The sequence below is a fragment of the Ochotona princeps genome, chromosome 32 (assembly GCF_030435755.1).
Source record: "Ochotona princeps isolate mOchPri1 chromosome 32, mOchPri1.hap1, whole genome shotgun sequence".
Taxonomy (NCBI): Eukaryota; Metazoa; Chordata; class Mammalia; order Lagomorpha; family Ochotonidae; genus Ochotona; species Ochotona princeps.
In genome coordinates, this window is record NC_080863.1 from 9,000,511 (window position 1) to 9,014,083 (window position 13,573).

Consider the following 13,573-nt stretch of genomic DNA (forward strand, 5'->3'; position numbering starts at 1 on the left):
TAAGTGATAGTGGGCCCAGCGCAATAGCATAGTGGTTAAAGTCCTTGCCTTGCACTCATCAGGATCTCATATGGTCGCCGGTTCTAATCCCGGCGGCCCTGCTTCCCATCCAGCTCCCTGCTTGTGGCCTGAGAAAGCAGCCAAGGACGGCCCAAGGCCTTGGGACCCTGCACCCACATGGGAGACCAGAAAGAGCTCCTGGCTTCGGATTGGCTCAGCTCCAGCCGTTGCTGTCACTTGGGGAGTGAACCATCGGACGGAAGATCTTCCTCCCTGTCTCTCCTCCTCTCTGTATATCTGACTTTCCAATAAAAATATATAAATCTAGATGGTGACAGTCTAAAGGAAAAGGTGCTATGAGGTAACTCCAGGAGAGCGAATGTTTGAGGAAAGTCAACAAACCTCCTTGAGGAAGCAAGATTGGAGACGTGAGGCAGGGGAGAGAGGGAAGAAGTGTGTTTTGAGTGGGCAGAATAGCGTGTGTGAAGACACTGAGCGTGAAAGCCATTGATCCAGACTAAAAATAATTTTTTTAAGATTTATTTATTTTTTTATTGGAAAGGCAGATATACAGAGAGAGGAAGAGAGACAGAGAGGAAGATCTTCCATCTGATGATTCACTCCCCAAATGAGTGCAATGAGCAAAACTTCTCTGATCTCAAACCAGGAGCCAGGAGCCAGGAGCCTCTTCTGGGTCTCCCATGTGGGTGCAGGGTCCCAAGACTTTGGGCCGTCCTGGACTGCTTTCCCAGGCCACAGGCAGGGAGCTGGATGGGAAGCAGGGCTGCTGGGTTTAGAACCGGCGCTCATATGGGATTCCGGCGTATGCAAGGCGAGGACTGTATCCACTAGGCTACTGCTGCGGACCCAAATGTTTAAAAAAAAAAACACACACCTGTCAGTCAAGGATGAGATGAGCTGCATGTGACAGCATAACGAAGAGGGCGCCCTCCTCAGGGTGGCACTTGCACTTCCTATATGTCCTAGGGGGAACAATCAAGCTTTCCCAGTTAGACAGGTGTCCCCCCGCACGCGTGCGCATACACACACACAAATCCCCCTTGCAAGGTAATCAAGCTCGGTTAACTTAAGACCAGGGACCTGCCCAGTCCCGTCTGCAGGTTGAGCATAAGGCAGTGGGAAGAATCAGTAAAAAGCGCCTCCCTGATGGAAGTCAAGGGAGGAATCTGTGCCCACAAACACAGGAGCCCTTGAAGGGTTGCAAGACAAAGGCCAGTAGGTTAGACATATCTGCATACATTAAAATGGGCTCCGAGGGCTGGCACAGTGGCACAGCAAGCTGATGCTCCTCCTGTAGTGCTGACATCCCATATGGGCATCCGTTGGAATCCCAGCTACTCCATTTCCCATTCAGCTCCCTGGTTAGGGCTTGGGAAAGCAGTGGAGGACGGCTCACATCCATGGGGCCCTGAACCCACATGGAAGACCCAGATGAAGCTCCTGACTCCTGGCTTCAGATCAACTCAACTCTGGCCGTTGCAAACATTTCTTTCTCTCTCTCTCTCTCTCTCTCTCTCTCTGTCTCTCTGTCTCTCTGTCTCTCTGTCTCTCTGTCTCTCTGTCTCTCTGTCTCCCCTCCCCCTTCTCTCTCCAACTCTGCTTTTCAAATTAAAAATATTAGGGCCCAGTACAGTAGCCTAGTGGCTGAAGTCCTCACCTTGCTATGCTTCAGGATCCCATATGGGCACCAGTTCTAATCCCAGCAGCCCCTCTTCCCATCCAGCTCCCTGCTTGTGGCCTGGGAAAGCAGTCAAGGATAGCCCAAAGCCTTGGGACCCTGCACCTGTGTGGGAGACCCGGAAGAGGCTCCTGGCTCCTGGTTTCAGATCAGCACAGCACCGGCCGTTGCAGCTGATTGGGAAGTGAATCAGTGGATGGAAGATCTTTCTGTCTCTCCTCCTCTCTGTATATCTGCCTTTGCAACAAAAATAAATCTTTTTTAAAAATCCTTTTAATTTTTTTTTTTTTTTTTTTTTTTTTTTTTTTTTTTTTTTTTACTCACATGGGCTTTGCTCAGTCTTCCGAGCTAGAGACCCACGACCAAGGGAACACGGACCCTTCGCTGTCCTCACCACCTTCCCGTTTGCATTTGGTTTTTCGTCCCGCAGGCTTGGCCTTCGCGATGCTGGCAGCTGTACCTCCCATATTTGGCCTGTACTCGTCGTTTTATCCTGTGATCATGTATTGTTTCCTTGGAACCTCCCGGCACATATCCATAGGTGAAAGCTTGCCCTTGGCCTTGCAGTACCTTTCCTTGTGAATTTCCAAGTGTTGCAGTGTGAGAAACAGCATGGTTGTTTATCAGAGCTTCTGTTGCATAACTTGTTAACTGCATGCGTAGTATGCTTTTAAAAAAGTGAGGTTTCTAGTAGCTTTCTTAGTAATGACAGCTGGGGCGCCTGATCATGTTTTCCTATGCCTATTAGCCATTGAACTGTGTGCTTGTGAAAAATGCCTGCTCGTCTCGTTCAGCCATTTCTTCACAGGGTTGTTTGTTTTGCTGCCATTGAGGTCGGAAGCTCTTTGTAAATCCGGGATGTTAGTCCCTTATCTGTGGTGTAGCGTGCAAGCATTTTTCTCCCATTCTGCTGGGTGCTGCTTCGCTTTGCTCTACAGAAGCGTCTTAGCTTCATGTAATCTCACGTGTTCGTTTTGGCTTTGCCTGCCTGTGCTTTTGGTGACTTTTCTGGGTGCAGATGGAGGTCCTTGATCCACTTAGAGCTGAGTTCTGTGTAAGGTGACAGGTGGGGCTCTTACTTCTTCAACATTTGTTGAAGAGACCAGGCTTTCCCCTGGATTGTTTTCCGTTTTCTTGAAGGTGAGTTGGACGTACATGTGTGGGCTCCGTTCTGGGGTTTCTGTTTTGTTCCATGGATCTCTGTTTCTGTACCAGCACCAGACTGTTTCGATGACCGCTGCTCTGTAATATGTCCTGAGGTCTAGAATTGTGATTCCTCCAGCTTGACTTTTGCTCTTTAGGACAGCTGAGGCTGTTCATGGTCTCCTGTGTTTCCAGATGAACTTCTGTATCATCTTTTCTGGGAAGAACGTTTTTGGAATTTTGATTGGGATTGCATTGAATCTTTATATTACTTTTGGTAATATGGATACTTTAACAATGTTGATCCTGCCAACCCAGGAACATGGCAAATCTCTCCATCTTCTAATGTCTTATTCTACCATTTGCAATCAGATAGTCCCAACTAGAGACCGTTTTGCTCAGTGAAATTAATCAGTCCCAAAAGGACAAATGTCGTATGTTCTCTCTGATATAAGGTGACCTTCATGCAAACACAAGATCGAAAACCCTTTCAATACTATTTCTGCTGCGTCTCCGGGGTTTTGATATTTTTGTTTTTATTTTCAGAAAAAATATTCTTATTTCCTCACTGACTCATAAGTCACACAGTAGCATCATTTGCTTCAGAAAGGTTTATTTTCATTTCTTCAGCGACACATTGGTCATTCCGCAGCATGTTACTTAACCTTTATGTTGTTACTTTTCTATTTTTTCCTGTTGTTGATTTTGTTTTATGGCTTTTCATTTAAGGGGATGTATAGTAACTACAAGAGAGACTATCAAATACAGATGTGAAGATACAAAGCCATATGAATCTCTTCTCCCAAATTAAAGATGGACTTCCAATGAAACTGTTAAATATATCTTAACAATAGGATACTGGACTCTCTGCCATTGCCCATACTTACAATGTTAGGATACAATTAAATAGCCTAATGGTAGACTTAAGAATATTTATGAAGGACTATACTGTTGTAATGGTGTAGGGGAAATCAGTGGCGGCGGGGCGGGGGGAGGAAATCCCAGAGCCTATGGAATTGTATCATCAGATAACAAACAAATCTAGTGTATTAGATTTGTGAATTTGTGTATGTTGAATCATCCAGGGGAAAATCCCAGTTAATCTGAATGAAAAATCTTTGACATGTTCTTGGATTTCCTTAGCTAGTATTTTTGTTGAGAATTTCTCAGTCTGTGCTCATTAGAGATATTGTTCTGTAGGTCTCTTTATTGTATCTTTTTCTCATTTGGGAATTAAGATAGCTTCATAAAAGGAGTTTGAGGGGATTTCTTCCCTTTCAATTATTTTGAATAGTTTGAGTAGAATTGGAATTTGTTCTTGAAAAGTTTGATAGAATTCAGCTATGAAATCATCCAGCCCTGGTCTTTTTTTATTGGGAAGGTCTCTGTTATTGATGCAATCTCCATCTTGGTTATCGGGTTACGTGGGCTTTCTGTATCTTCCTGACTGCATTTTGGTACCTTGTATGAGTCTAGAAATCTATACATTTGTTACGGATTTTCCAGTTTGTCCACATGTACTGTTTGTGGTATCAATTGGTCTTTGAGATGCATTGTTAATTGTTTATTTGATGGCTTTTTAATTTCTTGATGCAGACACTAATTGCTACTGAGCCAATCTGAAGCCAGAAACTAGAAGTTCTTTTCATGTTTCCCATATGGGTGCAGGGATTCCTCTTGGGCCATCTTCCACTGCCTTCCAAGGCACGTTATCAGAAAGTTGGAGCAGAAATAGAGCAGCCAGGACACAAACCAGTGCCCTGGTGGTATGCCAGAGCTGTAGGCAGCTTTACCCACTGTGCCACAGCAAAGGCCTCTCTCTGTCTCCTTTAGGTTTTTGTGTTAAAGTTGATTTTGCGGTCACTGTGGCTACTGCTGCTCATTTTTGCTTTCTGTTAGCATGGAATGTCTTCTTCCGTCCTTTCCCTTTTAGTCTGTGTGTGTCTTTGCGCTGTGTACCACCTTTGTTACCAAAAATCACAGTCTCACTTCTGATCCCCAGCAGGTCTCAACTCCATGCAGATTCAAGGAGAGTGGAAGCAGACTCCACCTCTTGGTGGGGAAATAACTGGGGTCTAGAAAATCATACAGGATAGAAGATCCTTGCTGCGGTCACTTGGGGGAACACTGGAGAGACCACTTCTAAAAGTTCATGGAAAATGTGTATTATGCATGGATTGCAGATATATTTTACATGAAAATAAACTTTCAGTCTTCTAATATCCTACATACTGTTGAAACCCCCTCCTATGGTGTGTTCCCTTGAGATTGCTCACACCTTGGGGACAGGACACCAGAGGCGGACAGTCAGTGTGGGCTTTTGTTGACCTCTGCCGTGTGTCCTGGTGCACTGCCAGCAGCCACATTGGCCACACTGCACTGCATGTGGCCTCCAGAGCGGGACTCACCTGGGCCTTCTTACTGCAGGTCCCTTCGCTGTCATTAGCCTGATGATTGGTGGTGTGGCCGTTCGACTGGTCCCCGATGACATAGTCATCCCAGGAGGAGTCAACAGCACCAATGGGACAGAAGCCAGGGACGCCTTGCGAGTCAAAGTTGCCATGTCTGTGACCTTGCTTTCAGGCATCATTCAGGTAAGACCCCAGCAGGAAGAGGTGGGTTATCATTCGTTTGATGTCTCTTGAGCACCTGAGCTTGACCTTCCTGTACCAGGGTAAATTTTCACTACTCCAAGCTCACAGTGCACCTGGGAGCCCTAATACCATGCCTTGTTTGTTGGAGTGGATGAATGGGTTAGCAGCCTGTAAGAACACTTGCTAACTGTGCCTGTCTCTGGCTCCAGGAGCACAGGGAATTCAGTTAGCGTTGGCAGTGCCCCGCAGGGCTCCAGGCTACTCCGAGGCATTCCATTGTTTTCTGCACAACCAGGCCATGGACCTGTGAGCCACCTGCCTGCTGCGGCAGACACAAGTCTATAGTGTCAGGAAGTGGTCCTCCAGAAAGAAGTTTGAATTGTTTTCTGTTGGTTGTATCTTCCTGGTCTCTCATACGAATTATTTGTTTCTTTGTCATTTAAAAAAAAAAAAGTTTTGCCTAGGTGTGTGTAGGTTTGGATTCGTGGCCATCTACCTCACAGAGCCCCTAGTGCGTGGCTTCACCACTGCGGCCGCCGTACACGTCTTCACCTCCATGCTGAAATACCTCTTTGGAGTTAAAACCAAGCGGTACAGTGGGATCTTTTCGGTGGTGTATGTAAGTAAATGTCTCCCAGACTCGCTGCTGCTGGCTTGGCCTTTCTTGTTTTTTCTTTCTCTCGTGGGTTTCATGTCCCTTCTGTATGGTCATCCCGGCATCTCCTCCTTCCTAGTCCCAAATGAGACCCAGGTGCAGCATGGGAAACTGAGTGTTCTGGAACGATCGGTTAGGGGTAGCGTTAATGCAGGACTGGCAGAAATGGGGAGAAAAATCTTCCAGCTCAGCTGTTCCTATCTTCCTGCCCAGTTCAACCAAATCAACATCCCAGAGAAGGAGTAAACCTCAGAGTCTCGTTCCGTTCACACGTGATTCTGCCTTCTTCGGGAGCAATTTTTTTTTCAGACCTCAGTTTGATAACTGCACATCGTAGGTGAAGAGATCACCTTTAGATCATTCTAGAAACATGCAAAAATGGAGAGGCATGGTGGAGGGATGTATAGTCTCAAAAACAGTGAACCGGAGCAAGCGAAGAGTAAGCAAGGCTGTGGAAGACTGCATTGGCCCAGTCAGCCGGCCCAATCTGGTGAAACCGAGACCATGCCCTACTCCGAGAAAGTAGAAACTGTTTGCAGGCACATGGAGAACTGTAGCCGATGGTGTTAAAACCAATCACAGACTCTAAGAATTCAATGTCTTTCACAAAATACGGTAATCAAGGTCACAATTATGTTCCATATGTGTATTCATAGCTAAATGTATATGTAAGTGTGTTTCAAAAACTAAATACAGTCTTACACATAGTGAGGGTTCCGAGCTGCAACAGAGGGACGGGTCAAGGAAACCCTGGCCGTTTGCTGCCTTCCGGTCAGCTGTTCATCACGTAGAGATGTAACCACCGACCGTGAGCGTGAAGTGCTGTGCTGTGAATCAAGGGCGAGGTTGCTGGCAAAGCTGGACAGGGAGACCTGTAAGATGAGAGTCCTAGCAGACTGTCTTAGTGGAAGGGTCTGCTATCAGCCGTGGCTCTGCTGGGATGGAGTCAGGCTGGAGGGAGTATTCCCTGTAGAACTAAATTCTTAGTTTCTCCTGATGGCTGCTATGGCCCTCCTTACTCCAAAAGTTCCCAACATGCCTTTCCAGAAAAGAAGCAGAATACACACACACACACACACACACACGTATGATGTTGTAGGCAGGTAAGAAAGGGGGTGTGTCCTATCATCAGCCAGGAGTCTACTCTATTGGATGTCAAACGAGACCTGACTTTTCTGATCACCGCCCCTCATGGTGCCCTCAAATCTCCTCTGTGCACTTCCCCTAAGAAGGTTTCTCTCTCTCTCTCTCTCTCTCCCTGTCTTTTGAACTCCTAATTCTTTTCCTAATGCTTGTTACTCAAGATAACCCAGTATGACTTTTCTCAATTTTATGTAACACCACACTGAGACATGGCGCCTAGTTGAAAAACACTCCCCTGGCGCGTTGCCTGATGGGAATGAGCATACCCCCCACCCCATGGGTGGCAGCCTCCTCGCTAGGAGAGAGAGCCAGGCCAGCCCGAGAACCGGGCATTTCAGCAGCACCCTGCCTCCTCGTGTGGGCTGGGTGGCCGGCTGCATGAGGGCGCTCCTTGTGTCTGTGTGCTCCAAAGGCTGTTCCCGATGTAAACACGCAGTGTTCACTGTGTTGCAGAGTACAGTCGCTGTATTGCAGAATATTAAAAACCTCAACGTGTGTTCCCTAGGCGTCGGGCTCATGGTTTTTGGTTTGCTGTTGGGTGGCAAGGAGTTTAATGAGAGATTTAAAGAGAAAATGCCGGCGCCCATCCCTTTAGAGTTCTTTGCGGTAAGTCAACACAAGGCTGTCACTGTGATCACACACACACACACACACACACACACACACCCTACCTTTTTTTCTTTCATATGCGAGTGTTTGGCATGGATGAAAGATGAACAGAGCTTTAGAAGCCTTTATCTGTTGATTCTGCCAAAAGAATGACTAACGTTGGTCAAAGGGAAGTTTTAGCAATTTACTGACAGAAAAAAATCCTGAACACACTCAAAGATTTTTGAACTCTAGATAGAGACCAAATATGAGTCTGGTTTTTTTTCTTAAAATTTTATTTTTATTTGAAAGGCAGATTTACAGAGAGCAGGAAAGACAGAGAAAATGAATCTTGCATCTGCTGGTTCACTCACCAAATGGCCACAGTGGCTGGAGCTGAGCCAGTCTGAAGCCAGGATCCAGGAGCTTCCTCGGGGTCCCATGTGGGTGCGGGCCATCCTCTGCTGCTTTCCCAGGCCATAAGCAGGGAGCTGGGTGGGAAGTGGAGCAGCTGGGACTCAAACCTGCGGCACCCATGTGGGATGCCGGCCTCGCAGACAGAAGCTTTAGCGTGCCACACCACAGTGCCAGCCCCTGAAATAATTTATTCCTCATATGTCAGCCGAAGACTCCTTTCACCTTCCTCAAAGGCAAAATCAAGCCCTGGGAAGTTTGGGGGTCCCTGTGTGTTACAGTCCACCTGCCAAACCCTTCAGCAAAGAACAAGAGACAAAGTAAACGGGAAGCGAGTCCGGCCACCAGGAAACCGCAAAGTCCCTTGTGTGGGGTAGAATCATTAAGACAAGCGAGGCTTGTTGGCAGCTCCCAGTCAGTCTTGGGGTTCAATCTGCTGGACCCCCCAAGTCTTGGAAGCTCATGTGTGTGGTGGCTTAAGTATTTCCTTCCTCAAGGCGCTCTTGAACTTGTGTCTCTTGCAGGTAGTCATGGGGACGGGCATTTCAGCTGGGTTTAACTTGAAAGAATCATACAACGTGGACGTCGTTGGAACACTCCCTCTGGGGTAGGCACTTGAATAACAGTGTGTGGTTGATCGTCAGGGGATCTGTGGTTTCCAACTCCCGTGTTGGTGTCCTTGCAATGCAACAATAATAGTAGTATAATAATAGTAATATTGTTCCTATACATCTGATAGCTGAGACTTGGAGGGCATGGATGTGTATTTTCAGTGGTAAAGCCAGCTAAACTAAAACCTCCCATCGTAACCATTTGTACATGTGCAGGCAAGCAATGCTAAGTATATTCCCATGTGTGTCAAACAGCTCTCCATAACTCTGATCTTGCAAAGCTGAATTTCTGCACCCCTTCAACAGTTCCTGCTCTCCCCACCCCCCTGCGAGCTGCTGGGCATGCCTCTGTAGTGAATTGAGCTGCTAAAGGGCATCTCATGGGGATGAAACCATGCGGTAATTGGCTTATTTTACTTAACATAATGTGGTCAAGATTTTGTGTGTGTTCAGCATGTTTTCTTCTTTCTGAAGGAGAATGCTGCTCCACGGCAGGTGGAAGCCATCTAGCCTCTCTGCCTGTCCGTAGGCACTTGGGTGACCCCCGCCTCCTTGGCTGTTAGGTATAAGGCTGCTGTAGACACGGGTGTGCGAAAGCCTTTGAAACCCTGCTCCCAGTTATGGGGGGTGCTCATTCCCCGTTGTGGAGTGGCTGGGTCATAGGATAGCTCTGTTTTTGTTTCTGTTTTTAACTTTTCCAGGAAGCTCTATACTATTTTCTGTAGCATTTTGTAGCCCCGCCAGTCGGTGATTTCTGTTTTGGTGGTGGTTGTTGGTTTCCTTTTATTTTTCTGAACTGACTAGTTTTTAAAAATCTGTCCTCGAGTGGCATAAGAGCAAAGCACAGAAAGACCTAAGTTGTCGTCTGCCACTTCCTAGCTGTGTGACCCTGGACACGTCATTGCCCTTTGCAGGCTCTAGTTTCCCCTGCCAGGCAGGCATGGGAATGGGAAACTTAGCCCATGGGCAGGAGTGAGAGCTTCGTGATGCATGTAAAACAGCGAATGTAACACCTGCTACGTTCAGTGCATTCAAGACACTTGCGATTTTTAATATATTATCTATTTTCAAGCAATATTTTACTTCTCTGCCTCGTCTGTGTTGCTGTTTTTAGACTTCGTTGTTGCTTACCTCGCTCACTCTCTAGTTGCCTTGCTGCATGTCTCTGTGTGTCTCCTTCTATCCCTCGTTCTTCCTCCCTCCCTCCATTTCTGTGCTCACCCGGAAGAATACAGCCACAGGTTTGCCCTGATGTTGGACATGGGCCGACCTGCCTGTGTTCCACCAGGCCTTGCCCTCCAGCTCCATCCAAGTCCCATCCCGGGAGGCAGGGAGAGCAGAGTTTGCACCGTAAGCCAAAATTCAGCCAGTGGAGAAAGTATTAGAAGAGAAAGTGTGCCCTGTACTGAGCCACAAAACAGTAAATTGATATCATGAACGTGTCATTTGCAATGACTCAATGAAAAGGTTTTAATACAATCATGTATATTGCTTTTCTAGTTGGACTTAAACTTTTATGTCCATTGTCTCAAACCGTATTGGCACTATTCATTCCTATCTCCATGTTACAAATTTTTTTATTCTCATTGATTCAGCATGTGTGCCTTGAGCACCTGCTGTGTCCTAGGCATACAACATACAACAGTCACACAAGTGAAAATGTCCTCACCCTCAGTCCTGCGTGTTCTGTGTGTCTGGTGGAGACAGTCAACCAAGAAACACTGAGCAGTGCTAAGAACACACACACAAAAAGTGAAGCCAGGTGATGGATAGCAGCGATGGGGTTGCTCTTCTAGGTAGAATGTCAGGGCAGGTGACACCTGAGCAATAGGAAGTAGGGTTAGTGACTCGCCAGCGAGTCCCAGCCTGGACCTAGATTTCATCACGCACTCTTTCCATTAGCTCACCCCTGGGTCTCTCAACACAGTCATGTGAGCAGCGCCAGCCTTTGACTGGATCCAGTGGCTGGTCCTACTTAGTTGCTAAGTTACAAAGAATTTGTTGAATAACTAAATGCTGTGACAAGTAATGTGTAGGTTTACTCAAAATAGTTAAATGAGTGCAGTTGATACTTTAAGATTCGGTTGTCGCAGTAGTCCCTGTCTGCACACCCAGGGGACAGTGGTCTCTCTGCTGTTTAAGCCTGCTGTGGTCAAGTCCATTGAAAACGTGTTATCAGAAAAATTGAAAGAAGAAAGAGGGAGAGAGCCAGGGTAGGAAGTATCATTGTGGGCTTAAAATCTTATATATGAAGTGCATAAAATTCTGTTCTCTTTCAATAAAGAATAACTATAAAATTCTAACTAAATTAGAACTATTATATTTTTATAACTACAAAGTCTATAAAAATATGAGCATAAGATCCATATTTCATAATTTCTACTTAGTTCCACCTTTTCCCTATTGTATGCACAAATATATTGTTTTCTTTCCATATGTGAGAGCTAAATTTTAGAAAAGAGAGAGAACTTGTCTTAGACACCTTATCTTTCTGAAATGCTTTCAAAACCAAGCGAGTAGTAAATGTATACCTGCCTAATACACGTATTCATACCATTTTAGTCATCTGTGGGGTTTATCGATTGAATAACAAACCACCTCAAGCTAGTGGCTTAAAACAACAGCCGTTAATGGACTCAGACTTGCCCGTCTCGGTTGAGCTCAGCTGGTTGGTTCTTGCGTTCTCACTCGGGGGAAGCCTCACGTGTCTGAAGCTGTGTCTGGTGCCGGGGAATCCAAGAGGACCTCATTCTTCTGTCGGACAAAAGTTGGTCAGAGTGGAAGCAGCAGGGGAGGCTGCCTGCCGCCTCGTGTCTGCGTGGTGTCTCCAGCGGTCATCAGACTCTGCTAGACGCAGTACTGAGGGCAGCGAGACCAGCAGGGACGTGACCCAGGTCTCACAGATTTTGTGCAATATCACTTTCACCCCATCTTGTTGGTCAGAGCAAATCACGTTGCCAGACTAGAGGCAGCCGCAGAGGAAAGAGGTTCCAGATGTGGATGGGGGAAGCAGCATGCAAAGAAGGACTGGTGGCCAGGCTCGAAACCAAACTGCCACCCTGGCCTTGGAGAAGGGTAATTGCATAGCCTTGCGTTGCCCAGAAAGAACCAACTGACAAAGACTCGGTGAAGGCCATGTGTCCCAATTTTGTATTTACTTCCCAGAACTACAATCATCCAATTTTCCCCTACATATAAATCAGGAGAGGAATGGACCTGTCTAATAGTTCTGTTGTAAGGGGAAATGAGACGGTTTGCTTAAAGCAGGTAGTGTCCAAGGGGCCCTTAGCACATAGAAGGTTTCTTTCTGTTTTCTTTCCTGGCCCCCAAAATTTCAAACATCCCTCTGCCACTTTGCTGTGGCAAAATGATAAGGAAAAATAAGGGAAGAAATACAGGCTGCTTATGATGTTTCTTGTACCTAGCAGGTGAGCTATTGATATTGCTCAGGTTGCCTACTTCATCGTGCCTTGGTAGGAAAGAGGAATTTATGCGGGTGCGTTTGTTCCCAGAGATATTGGAAAACATTAAATGAGCTCAGTACCTAGCACAGATAAGGAGCCTAACAGATGGCTTTTACTGTTACAGTTAGGATTGGCCATCAGTGTGGTGACTGTTGGTTAGCCCAAGAGGCTTGCATGGGAGCCGGGTCCTTGTAAAACCTCCAATGGCCCTTTCCCCCAGAACATTCTAGGGCACCCTTGTTCTGCCCCTTTAGGACAAGAGTCCTAACAACTGTAAGGATGGCTCATGAAAGCTGGGGTGGGGCTCCCATGGTCACATTCTGGGAGTCCCACTCCTGGCTGCCTGAGATGCCCAGAGTTCCCGAGGAGTGCAATCTTCCACAGCTCCTCTCCCACGTGAAAAACTCAGTCGAAGGGGTAACAACATGGGGAGTAGGTGCTGGTCTTGGAGTTCCATCAGGTAGAAAGTGGGGTACCTCTCAAGGACATTAATGCGCCTCTAAGTAGCCATGGTCCGATAACCTCCTCATCCCAGGACCTTGGTTCAGATATCTCGTGGCATCCGAGCCCTCCTCGGACACTCTCTCCTTCACAGTCCTGGGTCTTACTTACACCTGTGCCTGGGGCCTGAGGTGTGAGGTTACTCCCTGTGTAAATAGGACGGTACCAGATCTCTGCTGATAAACCCTTCAGGGTCTACAGAGAACCCCTCTGTTGTCAGGCAGGAGCCTGCAAAGCACACAGGCGTGCAGACATCAGTCACCCCCTTAGCAGAGGGTGCCCCTCGGAAATGCACCCTGCCACACACACACGCACACACACGCCCATCTCGGGCTTTCCTTTCCTTCCAGACAGAACACTTGAGCTAAAGGCATTTTGGTTTTTGCAGGCTGCTGCCTCCAGCCAACCCAGACACCAGCCTCTTCCACCTCGTGTATGTGGATGCCATCGCCATCGCCGTCGTTGGCTTCTCAGTGACCATCTCCATGGCCAAGACCTTGGCAAATAAACATGGCTACCAGGTGGATGGCAATCAGGTAAGAACCACTGGTCTCCCGCAGCTGTTTATCGTGGGACAGCACCCTGGAAGGCATAGGGATGAAACGTATCCATCTTGGTAGGAAAAGACTAACTCTGATGATGGGTCCGTTTGGAACATGTGTTTATTCAATGCCACAATGTTTTTCTGTTGTGTATGGGCATTGTGGCGTAGAGTCCCACCCGACCTCAGGGGTGAGGGTCTGGCTGCACCTGTGGGCTCT

At 47.0% G+C, this 13,573-nt stretch overlaps 1 protein-coding gene across 1 annotated transcript in view; it reads left to right on the top strand.

Annotated features, from left to right (window-relative positions):
* The window catches only part of SLC26A5 (solute carrier family 26 member 5), a 40,344-nt gene that overhangs the window by 13,620 nt on the left and 13,151 nt on the right, over positions 1–13,573 (top strand). Inside the window, exons 4-8 of the mRNA XM_012928771.2 lie at positions 5,270–5,436; positions 5,891–6,055; positions 7,688–7,840; positions 8,761–8,843; positions 13,201–13,348. Of these exons, the coding sequence (XP_012784225.2) occupies positions 5,270–5,436; positions 5,891–6,055; positions 7,688–7,840; positions 8,761–8,843; positions 13,201–13,348 (716 nt within the window). The remainder of the gene's footprint in view (positions 1–5,269; positions 5,437–5,890; positions 6,056–7,687; positions 7,841–8,760; positions 8,844–13,200; positions 13,349–13,573) is intronic.